The following is a 23,047-nucleotide window of genomic DNA, read 5'->3' on the forward strand; positions in this document are numbered from 1 at the left end:
TGGGGATGGAGGAGAGAGTTCATGATCTAAAATTGTTGATGCTGCCCTTGTCGTTCTAGATGGTAGCAGTTGTGGGTTTGGAAGGTGCTGTCTAAGGAGCCTTGTTGAGTTCCTGCAATGCATCTTGTAGAGGGTACTTTGCTGCTGCTGTGTGTCTGTGGTAGAGGGAGTGAACTATTTATGGACGGGGTGCCAATCAAGCAGGCTGCTTTGTCCTGGATGGTGTCAAGCTTTTTGAGTAGTGTTGGAGATGCACTCATTCAGGCAAGTGGAGAGTGCTCCATCACACTCCTAACTTATGACTTGTAGATGGTAGATAGGCTTCGGGGAGTCAGGAAGTGAGTTACTCGCTGCAGAATTCCTAGCCTCAAACCCGCTTTTATAGCCACAGTATTTATATGGCTTGTCCAGTTCAGTTTCTGGTCAATGGTAAGCCCAGGATGTTGACAGTGGGGGATTCAGTGATGGCAATACCATTGAATGTCAAAGGGCGATGGTTAGATTCTCTCTTGTTGGAGATGGCCATTGCCTGGCATTTGTGTGGCACGAATGTTACTTGCCACTTGTCAGTCCAAGCCTGGATACTGTCCAGGTCTTGCTGCATGGGGACATGGGCTGCTTCAGTTTCTGAAGAAGCGCGAATTGTGCTGAACATTGTGCAGTCATCAGTGAACACCCCCACTTCTGACCTTATGATGGGAGGAAGGTCATCGCTTCAGGATGGGAATGACTTTCTCCTGAAGACCTCCTTTATTCAGTTCCTTCCAGAATATGCAAAATGGTATCCATAAGAGACCATCAAATTACTTAGAAGAGTTTGAAATTCACACTAAATAACAGAAGACTTACCCTAGCAGGACCCACACCAACAAACATTTCCAAGAATTCAGATCCATTAACTGTGATGAATGGAACATTGGCCTCTCCTGCAGTAGCCTTGGCTAGCAAAGTTTTTCCAGTGCCCGGAGGACCCGTAAGAATAGCTCCCTGTAAAAACAATTCACTTTATACCATGCTTAGAGAAGTTCGTCAATTCATTTATAGGTACAGTGCAAAATACAGCTGTGATCCAAAAAAGCAAATAACGTGGGACTTTATGTAGATCATTATCTTTCACATATGTGCCATTTATTACCTAACCCAACGCTGGTCTAATTTGACTATTAGTTAACTGAATACAACACCAAAGGTGCTCCTTCAAACAATGATTATAAATTGGTCTAATATTTTATGCTCAATAACCTACTCTATCTTCTCAATCAATAATCAGAAATAAAATCTTTTAAAAAATAGGATGGGAAACTGAACCAACACAGGACATTGGCTCAGTGCCACTGAGAATATTGCATACAGTTCTTATGACAGGATGGGCATCATAGTACTGGAGGAATTGCTCCATAAAGATACCTGTTTGATACCTGATGTCAAACATCGGAGTGAAAAAGAGTGACAATGGAAACTATGCTTACTTACATTAGATGAAATGCAAGCAGAGATCTTATTTAGGTATTCAAAATCCTTAAGAATATCAACAAGTTGAACCCTGAGAAATGGTTCACCATGGCCCCAAGGATGATGAGAAAGCATGGGATGAAACACAGGAAAGGGATGGTCCATGAAGGTGATTAATGCTGGCAACAGTCAATGTTCAAAGTTGGAAAGATATTTGGCTAGTTAAATCAATCAAGCCCTATAGGTAGTGAACTGTGCACCCCCCCTTTTTTAAACTATGCTTAATTAAGTTTATAAGATTGTTATATTTTGAGACTACTTCTGTAATATAAAATGGACAGGGTCATGTGACTTGCTCCGAATTCTGCCCAACAATAAGTCTGGGTGGCTTGCTGCTATGAGGTCAAGGGGGAGGCCAGGTTGACTTACTGGGAAGAAGGTGCAAGATGTTCACAGTTGTAGACAATGGCAAGTGCAATTGTGCTGGCTGTAGGTAGACTGTTGGCCTCCAGGATGGAAATCTCTGCCCTAAGTGCGGTGCTGGGCAGGAAATTCCAGCTGGGAGGTAGGGCAGATTTTCACACCAGATCTTCTGCTTTTCAGCTCATTAATTATGCATCAGCGAGGAGCTTGTCGGATCTCACAATGGAGCTGGCAGTGATTCGTCCACCTCATCATTACCTCATGGGGTCGAAGGTCCTGGCACCATATTTAAAAGGCTCCCCCATACACATTCACTTACTGTGGGCCAGGATTTCGGCTAAACTTCTACATTAGCACACTATCCAAATGTGCAAAACCCCCTACTTCAGCAAGGCCTCTCTGATAATTCTCCTCCAGGCCCTAGGGGAAAGGCAGGAAGACCCTCTTTCTGAGGGGCAGAAACAGGCAGTCCATCCACCTGACCACAGTGGCCTGGAAAGAGGTTGTCAAGGAGGTCAGCGCCCATGGCCACCAAAAAAGGATAGCCCTGCAGTGCAGGAAAAGGATAAATGATCTGATGCGCTTCGCTAGAGTAAGTGAACCTCCCCTCACTGCAAACTCACACTCATAAGGGCATCAGAGTCCACAAGAATGTCACATACGATCAGGAGATGGGGAGGCAGCATTGTATGTTGTCTGCCAGCCGCTTTAAGATCCCCATCTCACGTCAGGTCCTGCACAAATGGTGTCTTCATACCTTACTGGGGAAAGCTCAGCGTACACAGCAAGCATGCATGCTTCTGAATTGCTCTTTCATCCACAATGTTCACAGTCAATCCACCTGTCTTTATCCAGAACAAGCTCACTTATAATCAGAGGAAGAGATCAAAGACCGGAGGACCTGGAGTTGAGGACACTCTTCCCTCCAGGAACAGGCCGCAGTGCTGGCTGGAGAGGATAGGAATCGGTCCTGCACAGAAGGAAAAATCAGCCTCCCCCCAGCAAGCTAGTGAGGATCCATCCAGTATAATTTAGCTACAAGCAGACAATGACTGTGAGTGGCCTATAGTGTAGGAGCCTGCCTAGTTGATCACTAATTATTTCTTTTCTCTATTCCAGCCACCAGCAAGAAAAGGCAAAGGGCGTCGTCCTCCTGACAACTCAGACCAACCCCAGGCCATGTCAGATGAGGAGGCAGACCTTCCATCTGATGAAGAACCTTCACTGCATTCACCTCCATCAGCTCACACACACCTTGAGGTGGGACCTTGTTATACAGTAGGGTCAGGTTCACAATCTGGTGATCACCTCATGGAAATGCATCCACACTGGCAGAGACAGTAGCAGCCGAGGTCTTTGACACGCAGAGGACTGCTGGAGACCAGGCCCCTGCAGAGTCCGAATCCAATGATGAATCTCTGCAAATAGTCCTAAGAGAAATGTTGAAGATGCAAAGACAGGGAAACATAAGGCAGTATTGTCAGAGGCCATCCACAGACTGGAAGAAAGGGTGAATGAGTCCCTCCACATTCTGTCTGATGTCATGGCTTTGGCATGTGAACGCATTGAAGTCTCCATGGGAAGAGTGGCAGCCGCCACCTTGGAGACACAAGTCCAGCAGAACGTACAGTCTCTGTTCGATTTGAGCTCCGACCAGCACTCCACCGCTCAAGCCATGGGCGCATTCCAGCAGTGTCTAGGCAAGAGGGGGACAGGGCACCTCAACCTCCCTCCAGGTGCCCCTTCTCATCAAATAGTCATGAAGGGCACTCAAAGGGAGGGGGTGTGTCAGACAGGCAACCTGGAGGCATCCACCCAGGAGTCTCCAAAGGTGCACTGCTGCTCCAAATCCTCTCTGCCTTAGGCCTCCAGAGGACCTCTGCCAAAGTCATTGCAGTCAACAGGTTGGCTACACTTAGGCGTAGTGATACAGTGAGGAAAGTTATGATGTTTTAAATGCACATTGATAGCAAGGGTGTTCATTCACTGCACTATTGTAAGTATATTTCGCTTTTATCCCTCCCCAAGTCTCAGGTATTGAATGGCTCATCGATGTGATGCAATGTGATTCAAGGTCACGCGCTCATTCAATGGTAACAAATGACGCCCCCCCAACACCTCCCCCCTCCCCAATTACCTCCCATCTTGTCCCTCAGATCCATGAAGTCTCACTCAATTTTATCATAGTCAATCATCTTTGGTTCCACATCAGCAAAATGAACAAAGCCACTTCCTACATGAGGATGATGGCTGAACAGTGCGCTTATAAGCCTTACATCTGAGGCTCACATTATGTCACCGCATGACAATTGTTCATGAAAGGTTAATTATTATACTGATGCTGCCGCACTGAAGTCTGTTTTTTGTGGATGCTATTATTTATCACAGCCTACAGAGTCTTTCCCCCACCCAAGTGCACTTTGCAGAGGCCTTTATGGCAGAGGTCTTGGTAAAAGTATTAGTAATTGTCAAGCACCATAGCCTTTCACACCTCCCTGCATTGTTATTTTGTCTCCGCTTTTAAGGCTGAACATTACTCCATTTTTAGTTCCCACTCTCCACATGCATGAAGCTGAGCTGTGGAAGTTAGATCCACTCGGTGACATCTGAAACGTTTGCCAGATGGGCACGAGCGTGCACTGTCAGTAGCATGTGCTCACCCTGATGAAGCTATCTAATTACCTCTGAGGGTCTTACTTTGCTCCTGAATGGCTGCCTAGTGTTGCTTGCCAGAATCCTTCTATGAGGTCACAGAATGCCAGTCGACATGGATTGCATTACATGACTGTGCAATCAGTGTCTCAGGGTTCATATCATGGGATTAACCTTAATGAGATGGACAATGTTGAGGTATGAAAGCAATGCTCCAGCATATCTCCTGAGTGCTCATCAGTACCTATGAAAGGATTAAGTTATCAGTGACTGCTGTGGCAAAACTGATTGGGCCACATCTCTCCCAGATGCCAAGGCAATGCAGGGTAGTATCTGTCAATAATTACACAAAGATCCTGCTATACCACTGTGTACAATGTCAACATAATTCGCAAGTTTGCATCCATGCTGCCATGTGAAAGATCACTGCATCCTGATATCAGATGGCATCCTGAGGCTCAATATCAAGATGCAGCCTCTGCATTAATCATGCATGTGAGCTGGCATTTGGAGAGATGTAGCTGTCCAGGTGTAGCTCAGTCTTCAGATGGTCAAGTGATAACTATTGACGGATGTTTTTCCTCCTAAAGCCGCCTTGGTAAGCTGCTGTCATACTGGCATGAGTGCATCAGTGTGTGCAATGGTGTTTCAACCAATTGACTTTTTCGCACCACGGTTGAATGGACTGCACTAAGTGTAATAAAAACAGAAAATGCTGGAAAGACTCAGCAGGTCTGACAGCATCTGTGGAGACAGAAATAGAGTTAACGTTTTGAGTCCGTGTCACTCTCCTTCAGAGCTCTGAAGAGTCATACGGACTCAACATTAATTCTGTTTCTCTCTCCAAAGATGCTGTCAGACCTGCTGAGTTTTTTCAGCATTTTCTGCTTTTATTTCAGATTTCCAGCATCCGCAGTATTTTGCTTTTATCTGTACTAAGTGTAGTTGCTTAAGTATGAGCGCTGGTGGAGTGTTTATCCCATTTCAGTGGCCTCATGCTCCCTAGGCTACTGAGCCTTCCAAAGATGACCCCATCGTTAGGGTTGAAGACGACTTATGTACACTTCCTCAGTTTTGAGACTGATGACCTTTCATGAGATGTCGAAGATGACAATGAAGGTCCAATTGTCTCCCCTGCATTGAAGTGTGTGGAAGCTGCACTAATATCAACTTGTCAGCACCTTATTCCTCCTGGAATCTTGTAGCTATTAGGGCCCTCAAAGGACTGTGGCACCTGCAGGTGACTCAAGATGTCATAGCAGTGAGAGCTCCCTGGTACCTGGCACAAACATGCATGATCTGCTTTCTGTGATCACGGATGAGCTGGATGTTTGACAGTGAAATCCATTTCTATTAGTGAATCTCTCAGGATGCTGCCAGTGAGCTCTCAAGGCCACACATGTACAGTAGATAGCACACTACATTTGCAGAAAGGCTGAGATCACAGCAAATCCCACAGCTTTGGCAGCCTGGTTTGCTTCACCATGCTGAACTGCACGTAATGGTGAGCTTTACTGAAAAGGGCATCAGTCTCCTCTTTAATGCATTCATGTGTTGCTGATTGTGAGATTCCACGGAGGTTCCCAGTGGAGTCCTAGAAGGATCTGCTGGCAGAATAGTTGCAGCGGTAACCTTAAGAGCAACGAGAGTTGGATAGTTGCTCATTCCATGCAGCAGGAGATCCTCACAGAGAATGTGGCAATTATGAACTACCACATCCCTAGACAAGTGAAAGCATCTGTGGCACTATCTTTCATTCATCTCAATGTACGAGCTGCATCTTCTGTACACCCTTGTTCGTGCCAAACATCTTTGTAGATTTGGCCCCTCCTCATCAACATCTGGGTCATTCTGGGGCCCCACTGGCTCTTGATCCTCCAGGTGATGGTTTTCCCTGAGCTGTGCCAAACGGCAACAGGCCTTTCTTTCCCTCATTCATGCCAAAGCTATCAAGCAGCGTTGCCTGCAACCTGCATTCTCAACTCCTCCTTTCTTCTGTGAACTGATACAATTGAGCAATCAACGTTAGTTCCAGCTGATTTGTCTTCCTCCTTATAAAAGGTAGCTATGCATTCTCCAGCCTTAACTTTCCCTTGGTCTGCACATTGCATACCAAGGCCACCCCTTGCAGGGTGATATCATCCTGAAGGACTACACAAGGCTGATCTTTCCCCTCAGGCATGAATGTACATTCACAACAAGGTTCATTAGGATCAAAATTCCTAGGAGCTACAGTCAGCCTTGTGTTGGCTGTCCTCTAGGGGCCTTTACAACAACAAGGATACCCAATCCTTGCACTTCTGTCCTGACTGCAAGCATGGTGCCTTGAATGCCATGATCAATGCACTGGGACGATGGAGGCTTGTAGGGGCCATGCTGCCTCTGCATAGCAGATGTGGCCATTGATTGTTGCATCCATTCTGTCATGCCTCTGTGAGGATCAGATGCCAATTAAGACCCTATGCAGCTCAGCACCTAAACTTAGTGAATTGTCACACCATTAGAAAAGGAGCCAAGTTCATTTATTCTGTATCAGGCCCTTGAGTCCAGCACTCAGCTGAGCCAAGGTCTCCAGGGTTTGAGCAAAACAGTTATAGGGCGCCCCTTCAATAGGCCCGAAATAGTTGTGCAGAACTCCTCCCACATACCTTGAGACTCCTTCCATATCATTTCATCAAGCTTGTTTTTCCAAATGCATCATTGATCACTGAAGGCAAACATGGTGCTGATTAGTGAGTGAGAGGAACTTCTAACCTACCCCATCACCAAACAAGTTCCTCCCATCCTTCTCCATAGTCACTGCCTAATTCACATTCCTCCTGTCAATATCCAACCTCCCTCCTGTTACACTTCACCCCATCATTGTTTATCTTGATATTCTTGTCCTCCCCCCGATCCCTTTAATGTCAAAGTCCCATGCCCTTTATCGGCCTAACCCCTTCCCTTCTCGAGATCACTTGCATTCTGACTTTCCAGGATCATCAGACCATGAGTCTATACAAAACCACCAATGACTTTTCAACTACCGACATACAGGATTGCAGATGCCTTCTCTGACTGTGACTGTGCCATTTGCCTATCATTACCATGCCTCTAAGCCCTAGGACCCAATTTCGTACATATGAACATACAAATCAGGGACAGGAATAGGCCACTTGGCCCCTCAAGCCTGCTCCACCATTCAATAAGATCATGGCTGATCTGATTTTAACCACAACTTCACAGTCCTGCCTACCCCAATAACTTTTCACCCCCCTTACTTATCAAGAATCTATCCACCTCAGCCTCAACCACATATTGAGGAAGAGAATTTCAAAATCTCAACACTCAAGAAATTTTTTTTCCCTCATCTCTGTATTAAATCGGCAACCCCCTTATCTTTAAACAGTGACGCCTAGTTCTAGATTTTCCCAAAAGAGAAAACATCCTTTCCACATCCACCCTGTCAAGTCCCCTCAGGATCTTATATGTTTCAATCAAGTCACCTCTTACTCTTCTAAACTCCAGTGGCTACAAGCCTAGCCTGTCCAGCCTTTCCTCATAAGACAACCCACCCATTCCAGGTATTAATCTAGTAAATCTTCCCTGAATTACCTACAATGCATTTACATCTTCGCTTAAATAAGGAGACCAATACTGTACACAGTACTTCAGATGTGGTCTCACCAATGCCCTATATAACTGAAGCATAACCTCCCTACTCCTGTATTTAATTTCACTTGCAATAAACGATAACATTCTATTAGCTTTGCTAATTACTTGCAGCACCTGCATACCAACCTTTTCCAATTCATGCATTAGGACACCCAGGTCCCTCTGCATCTCAGAGCTCTGCAATTTCTCACCATTTAGATAATATTTTTCTTTTTTATTCTTCCTGCCAAAATGGACAACCTCACATTTTCCCACATTATACTGAATTTGCCAGATCTTTGCCCACGCATCTAACCTATCTATATCCTTTTTTAGTCTCCTTATGTCCTTTTCACAACTTACTTTTCTACCTATCTTTGTGTCTTCAGCAAATTTAGCTACCATGCCTTCACTCCCCTCATCCAAATCATATAAATTATAAAGAGTTGAGGGCCCAGCACTGATCCCTGTGGCACACCATTCATCACATCCTGCCAACCAGAAAGTGTCCCATTTATGCCTACCGTTTCCTGTTAGTTAGTCAATCTTCTACCCATGCCTATACGTCACCCCTACACCATTAGCTTTTATTTTCTGCAATAAGCTTATCAAATGCCTCCTGGAAATCTAAGTACAGTACATACGTCGGTTCCCCTTTAACCACAACGCATGCAACTTCTTCAAAGAACTCCAATAAATTAGTTAAACATGATTTATCTTTCAAAAAACCATGTTGACTCTCCCTGATTACCTTGAATTTATCCAAGCGCCCTGTTATAACATCTTTAATAATAGCTCCTAACATTTTCCCTACGGCAGATATTAAGTTGACTGGCCCGTAGTTTCCTGCTTTCTGCCTCCATTACCTTAGCTATTTTCCAATCTAATGGAACCTTCCCTGGATCTAGTGAATTTTGGAAAATTTAAATCAACGCAACAACTATATCACTAGTCACTTCTTTTAAAACCCCAGGATGAAATTCATCAGGACCTGGGGACTTGTCAACCTGCAGCTCCAACAATTTTCTCAGTACCACTTCCCTGGTGATTGTAATTTTCTTAAGTTCCTCCCTCCCTTCCATTTTCTGATTTACAGGTATTCCTGGAATGTTACTTTTATCCTCTATAGTGAAGACCAATGTAAAATACCAGTTCAGTTCATTTGCCATCTCCTTATTTTACATTATTAATTCCCCAGTCTCACTTCCTATAGGACCAACGCTTACTTTTTTAATCCTTACTATGTCTTTCTAGCAAGCTTTCTATTGTACTCTATTTTTTCCCTCCTTACTAATCTTTTAGTCGTTCTTTGCCTTTTTTCATATGCTTTACCTTTAAGTTTGATACCATCGTTAATTTTTTTAGTTAACCACAGATGGTGGGTCCTCCCCTTGGAATATTTCTTTCTGATTGGGACGCATTTATTCTGTGTATACTGAGTAATCCCTATAAGTGTCTGCCATTGCATCTCTATTCACCTATCCCTTAACTTATATTGCCAATTCACTTTGGTTAGCTCTGCTTTCATAATTGATATTTAAGTTTAAGTTTAAAATACAAGTCTTAGACCCACTCCTCTCTCCCTCAAACTGAATGTAAAATTGAATCATCATATTATGATCACTGCTACCTAGTGGCACCTTCACTATGAGATCATTAATTAATCCTATCTTGTTGCACAATACCAGTTCTAGTGGAGCCCGCTCCCTGGTTGGCTCCAGAACATGATCTAAGAAACTATCCCGAATTCATCATCTATGCTACCTTTGCCCATCTGATTTTTCCAATCTATATGTAGATTAAAAGCCCCCATGATGATCGCTGTGCCTTTCTGATAAGTTTGCATTATTTTCTCTTTGATGCCCCATCCTACCATGTGATTACTGTTAGAGGGCCTGTACACCACTCCCACAGACGACTTCTTACCTTTATCCTTCTTCCTTTCTACCCAAACTGCTCCTATGTCCTGGTTTCCCTAACTTAGGTCACCCCTCTCTATTGTGCTAATGTCGTCTTTAATAAACAGGGCAACGCCTTCACCTTTTCCTAACTTTCCATCCTTCCAAAAAGTCACATACCCTTCAATATTCAGGTCCCAATCTATGCCAACCTGCAGCCATGTTTCCGTAATGGCTATCAGATCGTACTTATTTATTTCTATTTGAGCTATCAGTTTATCTGTTTTGTTTAGAGTGCTATGTGCATTCAGATGCAGAACCTTAAGTTTTGTCCTTTTATTATTTTTGTAATCTTTAGTTTTATCTGATTTACTCTTAGATTTGTACGCTCTGTCTTTTCCTGTCATGGACTGTTTTATCATTTCCCATATTGATATCTTCTTCTCTTACCTTGTCTCTACTCTTTGATGCACCACATCTTCCCACCTTTGATCCCTTGCCCCCAACTATTTAGTTTAAAACCCTCTCTACTTCCCTAGTTATGTGGTTCACAAGAACACAGCCCCCATTTTCCCCAGTACTGGTGCCAGTACCCCAAAAACCAGAACACACTTCTCCCAAACCAGTCTTTAAGCTATGCATTCATTTCAAATCTTATTTGTCCCATGCCATTTACATGCAGCTCAGGTAACAATCCAGTGTTATAATAACCTTTGAGATCCTGTTTCCTAATTAGGTGCCTAGCTCCTCATACAGAACCTCTTTCCTTGTTCTTTCTCATTCATTCATTCATTCATTCATGGGATGTGGACTTCGCTGATTAGGCCAGTATTTATTGCCCATCCCTAGTTGCCCTTGAGAAGGTGGTGGTGAGCTGCCTTCTTGAACTGCTGCAGTCCATCTGGTGTAGATACACCCACAGTGCTGTTAGGAAGGAGTTCCAGGATTTTGACCCAGCCACAGTGAAGGAACGGCAATATATTTCCAAGTCAGGATGGTATGTGGCTTGGAGGGGAACTTCCAGGTGGTGGTGTTCCCATCTATCTGCTGTACTTGTCCTTCTGGATGGTAGCGGTCGTGGGTTTGGAAAGTGCTGTCTAAGGAGCCTTGGTGAATTCCTGTCGTGCATCTTATAGGTGGTACACACTGCTGCTACTGTGCATCGGTGGTGGAGGGAGTTAATGTTTGTGGATGTGGTGCCAATCAAGCGGGCTCCTTTGTCCTGGACGGTGTGAAGCTTCTTGAGGGTTGTGGGAGCTGCACTCATTCAGGTAAGTGGAGAGTATTTCATCACACTCCTGATTTGTGCCTTGTAGACAGTGGACAGGCTCTGGGGAGTCAGGAGGTGAGTTATTCATTGCACAATTCTAGCCTCTGACCTGCTTTTGTAGCCACAGTATTTATATGGCTAGTCCAGTTCAGTTTCTGGTCAATGGTAACCCCCAGGATGTTGATAGTAGGGGATTCAGCGATGGTATTGCCACTGAACATCAAGGGGCGATGGTTGGATTCTCTCTTGTTAGAGATGGTCATTGCCTGACACTTGTGTGGCACGAATGTTACTTGCTACTTGTCGGCCCATGCCTGGATATTGTCCAGATCTTGCTGCATTTGGACATGGACTGCTTCAGTATCTGAGGAGTCACGAATGGTGTTGAACATTGTGCAATCATCAGCGAACATCCTCACTTCTGACCTTATAATTGAAGGAAGGTCATTGATGAAGCAGCTGAAGATGGTTGGGCCAAGGAACTGAGGAACTCCTGCCGTGATGTTCTGGAGCTGAGATGACTGACCTCCAACAACCACAGTCATCTTCTTTTGTGCTAGGTATGACTCCAACCAGTGGAGTGTTTACCCCCTGATTTCCATTGACTCCAGTTTTGCTAGGGCTCCTTGATGCCACACTCGGTCAAATGCAGCCTTGATTCCACAGCTGCAACATAACATCTGTCCTGCCATTGTTACTTATGTTTTTAGTTAATTTAATTACTTTCTTAAATAACTTCAAATAATTCTTATGTTTACTACAATTTACTGTGTTTATTAAATGCTAGTACCTCCTACAACTAAAAGTTATATGTTCCTAAATTACATAGATGTGTGTTTTAGGCAGTTATTTTAATTATATTATTTTATGTTAAAATATTAATTCTTTCTACTTGTTTATTTTTTATCTACTTATTTTAATTAACAAACCTTACTACTCTCAATGAGCTTTACTACTGTCAATACAAAAGCATTGGGCAGCATTTTCCCCGTCGGGTGGGGTTGTGCCGGAGTGGGCGGGTTCCCGATTGGGGGCGTGCCACCATTTTACATGGGCGAGCCAATTAAGGCCTGCCCAGCGTGACGTGAGCTAGGAAGCGCTATTCGCTCCCTGTGCGGGCGGTGGGGGGAGACACTCCCTGAGCCGGGAGCGCACTCTTTCATGCACGTGCGTGAAGAAACACATAGATCTCCCTGAGGCAAATTATTGCCTCAGGGAGATCAGTGTTACTTTTAAAAAGATAATAAATGATGAGAAAAATTTTCTTGACATGTCCTCTCCTGTGACACTGTCAATGAGCTGGGACACGGCAATTACTTTTATTAAAAATGTAGCACAAATTTTAAAACCCTCATGAAACCTCATCCCACCCGTGGACGAGGTTCCATGCTTTTTCTGAAGGCTGCCTGGGCTCTTCATTTGCCTGCCAACCTTAAGGTTGGACGGGCAGCATTCTTAACCACTTTAATTAGCTTAATAATGGCCTTAATAGGCCTTTGACAGTTCAGCGGGTGCGTAGCCGATGCAGCTGCACCCCTGCCAAACTGACAATCTAAATGACGCGTGGTGATGTCAGGACACCCGCCAATGTCACCGCACGTCAGTTTGTGTGTTGGCGAGCGGGTCCCACCCCCGCTTGCTGAAGGGAGAATTCTACCCATTATGAATAAACCCTTACAGTTACCAATAAATTGTACCAGTATTTGAAAGATAAACGAGCAAAATACTCAATAACCAATCACTTACTGGATTCCTTGTGACATCGAACTTTATTTTCTCCGAATGTTGGTCGGTCCACAAACTGGGACACACCACCTGCCAGCTCTTTAATCTCCCAGCTCACTGACAATGCCCTGCACACCAGACGGTGTATGACCTTCACTGCCCAGACAGGCCATCTCCCGCCCAAGACCAAGACATGCGTGCCAAACAGACCCCTCTAACATAGCTGGCACAGCCCCAGGACAGTGTTGAGTATGCTCTGAAAGCATGACCTCAGCCTCAGGACAGTCTCTGACTGCTCCATGGACAGCCTTATAACTCTTGCCCCAGGACAGTTTTACACTAGTCCACTCTGCTCCTTGATCACCCCCATCCCCCATCCTGCCTCTGTCTTCCCCCTTCCCTCCTGTGCTCCACCAACTGCTCCCCCAAGTCCTGCCTCCATCTTCTCCCTCCCCACTGGTATTGCCTCCCATGCCCAGCCTTGGAGCAGCTGGTGATACAAGTAACCAAAATCCTGCAGCAATGCTCTTAAAAGGTAGGCAAAACCAACATCTACATACCTCAAAGATGTTGATGAAGTGAAGCTTGTCAGGTGCACATCACTTATAAACAGACCATCCTAATTATCTGCTGGGGGGTGCTTAATTTGGAGGGGGAACTTAATCCTGGCAAGTTGGTCTTTTAATGAGCATTCATAAGATGCATATGAATGCAAATGTAGTTCCCAACACATCAGCAGAAAATTCGACCTGCCTTTAACTTGCCATCAAAATCAGGGAAACAAAATTCCAAACCAATGGCAGGAAACTGTCACCGTCCCCACGAATCCAGCCGCTGGCAGGAGTGGAAAATTCCGCCCTTGGTCTCCAAGTCTCACAGGGAGGTGATAGATCAGGTTTCATAAATTGTTGTACTTTAAGCTGTCCATTTAATTTCAAGATAGAATGGAGTTTGTGGTCTAGAAAGTAGTTAATTAGCATTTCTACCTGGATACAAGGTCCATATGATGCATGTTGCCATGAAAATGAGCTTTGGGAAGGGAAAAGTCAATAGAAAACCATGATAGAATCAGGTTGGGAATTTTCCAAGATGTCCCTGAAACAGACAGACATAGTCGGTCTATAGCCATCCGAGATGCAGAGAGCAAGAGATAGAGGCAGCTAATCCTGCACCTGCAGCAGAGAAAATGCTGACTTTACTGTGCACCATGCTGATTGAAGAAAGTGAGTTTGTGAGGATTTAATGGGGGCTGGAAGGTTAGCATAGCTTGGGCTAGAGGGAGGAGTCATAGGTGTAATCCTCACTGTAAAGTTCAGTTCTGGGATTAGAGGTTACCTGACAGGGAAGGGAAAGGAAAGCAAGCTATCGGGAGCTGAGAATAACTTTGGACTGATTCTGGGGGAATAAAGTGATCGCTTAAGGGAATGTGTAAAGAATATCCATGGCGTGGGGTTTTCAGTTGTGTTAAAAGCTAAATGGAGAATTTCTTTTCTGTAATTTAGAGTATGAGTAGCTTACCAAATGGGGTTTACATAATGTTGCTTTTAGTTAGCTTTTCTTTCTTTATTCTTTTATTTGTTGCCTATCCCTAATTGTCCTATGAGCTGAGTGGCTTGCTAGGCAATTATGAGTCAACCACACTGCTGTGGGTCTGTGGTCACATGTAGACCAGACCAGGTAAGGATGACAGATTTCCTTCCCTAAAGGGCATCAGTAAACTAGAGGATTCTTATAACAAATGATGATAGTTGCAGTGGTCACCATTACTGAGACTAGCTTTCAATTGCAGATTTATTAACTGAATTTAAATTCCACCAGCTGCTGAGGTGGGAATTGAACCCATGTTCCCAAAGCATTAGCCTAGGCCTCTGTGAGATTGCCACTACAGCATCGTCTCCCTTCTTTGTTAGAGGAAAAAAGTCTTAAACCTTGAAATCTTGTCCTGTGATCCTTTCAGTTGGTCGCTGGAAGTTAAAATTTTTTTTTTTTTTAAAAAGCTACCAATCTCTACAGGGATCCTAACAACTCAATGCAGACTCCTAGGAAAGATTGTTGATACAATCCAATTTAGCATTTCAACAGAAGGCTGTAGAGGATGATTGTTGGGGTTGGGGAGTCACAGAGACACCACAGATCACTTACCATTACTTTATTTCTAGTTAGCATCCAAGTGAACAAAGCTATTAACCTTAGATACCACACTGCCTGTTCACATTTAGAAAGACTAGGATATTAGCTTATTTTCCTCAAAGCTTTGGACAAACAGGGATCCTAATACAATAGTAAAATCTATAGCAATAAGTTAATAGCACTTTGCTTCACACCTTTATCATCTTGAAGTTGGATATTGATTAACAAGGCAACTCACCTTTGGAATTTTGGCTCCAAGTTCTTGGTACTGATTTGGATTCTTTAGAAAATTAACAAATTCCATTATTTCCAACTTCGCTTCCTCACATCCTGCCACATCCTTGAACTTTACATCAATTTCATCCTTGAGAACCTTTGCTGTTGTTTCGCCAACACTAAACAGTCCACCCATGCCACGTCCAGATCGGCCAACGCCTGCTGCTCCTCTTCTCAGGGTAAACAGCAGAAACCCAATGATCAGTATAGTAGGAAGCATACTCAGTAGGAATGAGCTAGAGAAGAATATAAATGATCTATTAAAATGAGAACATACAGATATGAGAATTCATTTATGCAAGAAATTGGAGTCCTAAAAAGAAAAGAATCAGCATTTCTGAAATTTGCAACAAATTACTTTGGAACATCAGCAATGCAAAGCAAAATACATCTGTGCAATCATATAAGAAGCGGATTCAATGTTTGACAGACATCACTATAAATAAAACAGTCCTTGCTTCAAATTGCAGGCATGTGCTCATGGCATTAGAATCAGAAGCCAATGATTACAAGTTCCAGCTACAGCCATCATGGACATATATATACGACGTTAGGATGGATCATTCTGCTACGGCTTATTTGGATTACAATTTGAACAAAAATGTTTACACATATTTATACAATGAGATAAATAGATGTTCAATAGTCTACAATTTTCATAAATCAAGTGAGTTTTTTTGGTGCAAGTATCATTAATTTGCAATTTTGGCATTTGCAAAGAACATGCAAATATTCAAAATACTGGAAATTCAATACTTTCTAAAAAGAAATATACCTGAAAAATTAATCAGTTATGATTTCCAGACTCAAATGTCATCATTCAGCCCATGACTATAACTGGCAAGCTGACAGATAGTTCTGGCATGTCAATGTTCGAAGCATTGCAGCAGACACAGATTCATGTCAACGATTTCCCAAAGGGAGCTCCCAATCTTGGGCACGTATCATAAGAATGTCTTATACCAGTTATGGAGCAATGTTGCTAAAAGCTAGGCAACAGATCCTCAATTGCCTTTTTAGCTGAGCGTGGCTCCAAAAAGGTAGGCTGTAGAAAATACCACAATTTACAACTTAACAAATATCTAGGAAGAACTCTTCTTTCTTTAGTTTATCACATACGCAAGACATCCATTCCAGAAAAGAAACTGAAGTTTGGATAGGAAAATATTACAAGACTATACAGCAGAAACTGCATGTTTTGCAATGAATGGATATGGCATCCAATTTGCAAGCATGCAAGACTTGCCATGTAAATCAAATTGTATCTCCTGAGATACAACGGTCAAACAATGGTGGAAATGTTATCCTAGAAAATTGCTGCAACTCTGTCAAATTGAAACTGAAAGTGCAATGTAAATCAAAAGTATATACAATTTGATAAAATATAAAATTAATTTCAGAACACCTCCATATCAGTGCAAGGTGGCAACATGGATGAAAGGCTGTGTGAGTGCAATGGTTTTGTTCCTGGACTGGCAATCCAAAGAATGTTAGTTCAAATCTCACCATAGCAGTTTGAGAACTTGAATTCAGTTTTTTTTAAAATCTGGAAATAAAAAGCTTTTCCTAATAAAATTGGCCATCAGATTGTTGGCAAAGTTCAACAGGTTTTACCAACATACTTTATGAAAGGAAATGTGCTGGCCATATCCAGGGCAGCCTATATGTAACTCCGGTCCCACATCAACATGGCTGACTCTTAGCTGTCATCTGACATGACCTACCGAGCCACAAAGTTGCATCAAACAGCTTCAAGAACAAGCTCTACCATCACCTTATCAGGGCAATTAGAGTTGGTCAGTAAATGCAAACCTTGCAGCCAACATCTCCATCCCAAGAATAAACAAAAAAGTTAAGATTTATTCTAGACTCATGATGAGGGCCAGGGAAATTAAAAGGGAAAATATACTCCATTTAGGTCATTTTTTCACAACACTGCCACCTAGGGTGAAATCTAATTGTGAGGAAAGTAAGATGTCAGCTTTCTGATGGCGGGCTGAAAGTTGGTAATTAAGTTGGCAGCAGATTAAAGACAGAGCTTCCAAAACAAGAACCTATTTTTAATGCATTAGCAGGTCATGCATTCTCATTGAAAACAAAAGGCTGCCAGATTTAATGGTACTTTTGTGATTAAGTCAGCAGCAAACAAGAAGCACATATCTTCAGGTTTATGAATGGTTAAAGGTGGTGTGCAGCAGGCGAGGTAGTCTTTGTGATAGGTTTGGAGTGAATTCTTTTATTGGGGAACTGTTTTAGATGGGGAAAGAGGAGGCTGAGCAGTTGCACTGAGCTCAGGTGATGGCTATCCAGGGAAATTGGGGCACAAGCGTCCATGGACTGGAGGGTGACGGCTGTTCAGGGAAGTCAGGGTATGGCTGCCTAAGGGCGGGACGGGTTTGTGGTGGATTTAAGGAGGGTCTTAGGGGAAACTGACGGAGGGAGCTGCACGACAGCTGGAAGATCAATCTCTTCTCGATGGGAGCTGAAGTGTGATGGAGGAGAAATCAGGGTGATAGAGGGCAGATCAATGGTGCGGTTGGGAGAGTTCAGAGAAATGGGGGTGGGTCAAGGACGATGGATGGTAGGTTCAAGGATGCTGGGGACAGCTCTAAGATGACAGACAGTTGATCAAGAGTGATGATGGGTGGGTCCAGGGTCACCAGCAAAATGGTTATGGAATAAGGATTATGGATGATGGAGGGAGTTTCAAAGGTGACTAAGGGAGGGTACAACTCCAGGGTCATTTTTTAAAAAATTCTTTCATGGGATATAAGCGTCATTGGCAAGACCAGAGTTTGTTGCTCATCCTAATTGCCCTTGAGCCGAGTTGCTTGCTAAGCCATTGTAGAGAGCAGTTAAGAGTCAACAACATTACTGTGGTCTGGAGTCACACGTAGGCCACAAGAACATAAGAAATAGGAGCAGCAGTAGACCACACAGCCCATCACAGCCATTCAATACAACCATGGCTGACCTTGAGCTCAAACTCCATTTTCCCACCCGCTCCCCTTATCCTTTAATTCTGAGACCCCAAAAATCTGTCTATTCCAGTGTATTCAACAATGGAGCATCCACATCCTTCTCAGGTAGAGTATTCCAGAGTTTCACAGCCCTCTGAGTGAGTAATTTCTTCTCATCTCAGCCCTAAATGAATGGCCCTTTATCCTGAGACTCTGCCCCCTTGTTTTAGACATCCCGACCAGTGGAAATAATCGTTCAACGTCACCTTATCAAGCCCTTTCAGAATTTTCTAGGTTTCATTGAGATTGCCTCTCATTCTTCTGAACTCTAGAGAATCAATTTACTCAGCCTCTCGTCATAGGCCAACTCCCGCACCCCAGGGACTAACTTAGTGAACTTTTGTTGTACTGCCTCCAATGCAAGTATATCCTTTAGGAGACCAAAACTGCACACTACTCCAAGATGCGGTCTCACCAAAAACCTGTACAACTGTAGCAAGACTTCTTTAATCTTGTACTCTAACCCCTTTGCAATAAAGGCCAACATGCTATTTACCTGCCTAATTGCTCGCTGTACCTGCATGCTAACTTTCTGCATTCCTTGTACAAGCACACCCAAGTCTCTTTGAAAAGCAACATTTACAAGTTCCTCAACTTTTAAAAAATATTCTTTTTTATTAATTTGACCAAAGCGAATAACTTCATACTTCCTAAATTATATGCCATCTGACATCTTGTTGCCCACTCTCCTAACCTGTCTGTATCTCTTTGCAGCCTCTCTGTGCCCTCTCCACAGCTTACGTTTCCACCTAGCTTGGTATCATCAGTAAACTTGGATATATTACTGTCTGAGCCTTGCAGCACTCACCAAGCACTGCCTATTAACTTGTAAAAGCCCAGTTTATGTCTACTCTATTTTCTATCCACTAACCAATCCTCTATCCATGCTAATATATTACCCATGACTCCAATGTGCCCTTACCTTGCCCATTAACCTTTTGTACAACAGCTTATTAAAAGTCTTTAGGAAATCCAAGTTTATTACATCTATTGGTTCCCCTTTATCCACCCTACTAGCCAGAGCAGGTAAGGATGGCAGATTTTCTTCCTTAAAGGACATTAGTGAACAGATGGGTTTTTAAAACAATTGATGATTGTTTCATGATTCAAAACGACACACTTTCCATAGGTCAGAAGCTCAGATCAGGGAGGAGGGCCATATAGACATTGCTGACCAGATCTTTACCTGCCCGTGTCTGTAGTTCACCTCAGGTAGACAAGATGGATCTTGTGCACCCAGTGATTTTGGAGGCTCTGGTGCAGCAGGAGAGGAACCAGCAGAGGATGGCTCAGAGGCGGGCACATCAACAGCCAGAACGTCAATGAAATGCGGCAGCTCAGGATGATGGCAACGTGGGGCCAGCACAATCCTGAGTAATTGTGCATAACCGAATATACCACAGGCAGAGTAACTTGAATTTGGCTCCATAGCTGGATTTCCCCAGATGCAAGGAACAACTGATGGCATACATATGTCAAGAAGCTCAGACATGCCACTACTTCTGAGGCACCACAATAAATGGTGTGCCCATAATCAGCCATCATTGATTGTCAGTGAAGTGCCAAGCCCTTAAAAGCTCCCACCGGGTGGCAAAACACCCCATTGCATGACCACTCAACATACATGAATAAAGTGATTCAAACTATATTCATACATAAATTTACAATGTATAGAATGATTGGGCACCTGTACACTGCTTACATTTTCTAACATGACACCTAGGTGCAACCTCAACATCTGCAGCTGAGGTGGAGACACTCTGCTGAGTGCTATGCCCCATTGCCCAAGATGACCTTGGTGGCCGTCTTTTGGTGGTCCGAGGCCTAGAGGGCTCCAGCCACCTGAGGGTCTCCTGCATAGCTGAGGCTCCTTGGCCTCACCTGATGGAGGCACTGGGATCACAGGTAGAGGGGAGAGGAGCAGCAGCTTGCTGTTGAAGCATCCTGAGATGATGGTCCTTAGGCAGCTTGTGAGTGCTCCCCCTCCCTGACCCCAGGAGGGGAAGTGGATAGCTGGAGGGGGCAATCAAGGTGCTCCACTTACCTAGCCAGCAACATATAGAGCAAGAGCGATGGGTCCGAGCACATATTTGGCAGCCACCAAGTATCCTGCTGGACCTAGCTCTCCATGGTGGTCGCCAACCTATCCATAGAGGAAGTCATGCACTCACATGCCAGAGATATGACAGGACTTGTGGTTTGGATGGGCTCCTCCACCATTCACTCCAGGCAGAGCATAGCCTCTGGCATCTGTCTGACGATCCCCTACATATCTCTGCATCTCCAGCAAGTTTCTTGCAGACATTCCCAGGGGCCTGTCATCACAATGGGTCTAGTCTCCAACAGTCAGGGACTTTGGTTGTCAAATACTCCATCAGGTTGCAACATTTCGGTGGTTCTGACCCTGAGCCTAATCTCAAATGCTATCGCACCTAGGTGACTGTCTGCACTGGTGAAAGGTGCGGGTGGGTGGGGGGGGGGGTTGGTGGTGATGATATGACGGTGCATCCTTTGAGTCTTCTGAGTCATCATCCTCAGAGATGGAGTTCTGGCTTGCTACAGACTGCTTTTGGCGTGGCTCCTGACTGCAAGGACCTGTCGTGTAAAACACAAAGATTAACTTGTGGTTATGTCCAATCCCTTTGCCCATCACTATATAATGCATGTTTCCAGTACGTCCAGTTCTCAACTCCAAGTTGGAGACATCTTCACTCTAATGTGTTGAAACCCTGGACTCTCCATTTACAATTGAGCATCTGCCTTCCTCCCCAGTGATTTCAACAGTCTCCTCCTCTGCAGTGGCCAATATACAGATGTCAGGTACTCCACCGCCAATCTTTGAGCACTACTTGATGTTAGGTGCTCTTTTGTCCTGCAGGCAGGCAAAAGGATTGACTATCATCTCGATGAACAGCAAAACCCTTTAAGAGTATGCAGGCCTATTGAAGAGTAACATTAGCTCCCTAGTTAGTGTTCCACACTGGAGGGGCAGGAGCTCCAGGGATACAAGTATGGCAGGTGCAGAGTGGATGGCAGCAATTCCAGTTCAAAATCTTCCTCTCGAAAAGGCAGAATGATGGGAAGAATTGCAGGGAGTGGATGCCTGTCCGGGTTTCGTTTAAATATGGCACCCAGACCTTCAACCCCATGAGGTAATGGTGGCAATTTTAATTGATCCATTGATGGCCATGCCTTCAGTTGCCTTGGTCCCAAGCTCTGGAATTACCCTCCTTACACTTTCCCTACCTCGCTTTCCTCCTTTCAGACTCTTCTTAAAACCTACCTCCTTTCTTAAGATTATTCTTAAAACAACATATAGGGCAGAATCTTCTGTTCAGCGTGTGGGGGTGGGCCCCGCACGCTGATGTGTAAAATGACACACGGTTACATTAGGCGTGCGTCCCGATGACACTGCGCGTCATTCTGATCTTCCGTTCGACGGGCACGCAGCGGTGTCGGCTTTTTTTTTTATAATGCTCCTGTGATGTGCCTTGGGACACCATTATGTTAAATAATGTTATATAAGTTCATCTTATTGTAAGGCTGAGAAAGGAAAGAATTATTAGTTTTTGTTAATTCCTCCATGCAAGCAACTTTGCAGCTGCAATATTGGTTAACCTGTCTAGAAAAGAAACACTTCACTTGTGCATGCCCATTGGACAATCTCCCTCTGCTAAGGCAAGGTTGCCTGAGACTAGTAGGGCTCACTTTCTCAGGCAAGCCCAAACGCGAGCATAAATTAAAAATCAGATTTGAACTCTCATTTCCTAGTCAGAAATGCAACAAGCTAACAGCTCATTTGCAACCAGAAACAGTTATTGAATTCATTGCAGTTCACGGAACGCTATGGCTGCTGGCAAAGAGGAACAAAGAGTTGTTCCTTCTACCCACTCACATAGTGAGTTACCGCTTTACCCATTTCCTTCTTCCGTACTGTCAACTTTTCCACACTAAGGATGTACAGAATTTTATTTTGTTCTCAATTTATGTTTTTACTTTTGTTACACAAAATGATTATGTACAAAAAGAAATTAAGAATAAAGTAATTAAGCATAATTAACATGCTCTTTCCTTACCCATCGCTCTCTGTTGAATATACTACTGGTATCCTATTTTCACTTTCTATGCCCTGTTCCTGCTGCGCCGTCTCCAGATTCCGCTCAAAGGTGTCCACACTACCGATGTTAAACCATACATACTGTTGTAAATGTAAGGAAACAGATGAACAATTAAAAGTATGAAACTGATTATATTCTCACTAAAAGTGTATGCCATACTCTAATTGGTTTGTTGTCTAACAATTAAGACTGGTTTGCTTAAAAATAGAAAGTATTTCAATTATTTTTTTCCAGAGAAGCTTGGAGGCACAATATCACAACTACTGCACAACTTTAATTGTGAACAAGAATTTGCAATTATATAGCATCTTTAACGTCCTCAGTTCATTCCAAAGTAATTTACAGCCAATGAATTACTTTTGAAGCGTAGCCACTGTTGTTATGTAGACACGCATAGTGGTCAATTTGATTGTAGCACACAGTGAAGAGAAATGACCTGTTAATCTGCTT

General features: G+C 43.7%; 1 protein-coding gene across 1 annotated transcript in view; it reads right to left on the bottom strand.

The window, feature by feature from the left end:
• afg3l2 (AFG3-like AAA ATPase 2) overlaps positions 1-23,047 on the bottom strand; it is an 89,557-nt gene that overhangs the window by 37,161 nt on the left and 29,349 nt on the right. The window contains exons 7-9 of the mRNA XM_041189866.1: positions 22,556-22,677; positions 15,422-15,695; positions 850-987 (exon numbers count right to left, since the gene is read on the bottom strand). Coding sequence (XP_041045800.1) covers positions 850-987; positions 15,422-15,695; positions 22,556-22,677 — 534 coding nt within the window. The remainder of the gene's footprint in view (positions 1-849; positions 988-15,421; positions 15,696-22,555; positions 22,678-23,047) is intronic.

The sequence above is a fragment of the Carcharodon carcharias genome, chromosome 6 (genome assembly GCF_017639515.1).
Source record: "Carcharodon carcharias isolate sCarCar2 chromosome 6, sCarCar2.pri, whole genome shotgun sequence".
In the NCBI taxonomy this organism is placed as follows: Eukaryota; Metazoa; Chordata; class Chondrichthyes; order Lamniformes; family Lamnidae; genus Carcharodon; species Carcharodon carcharias.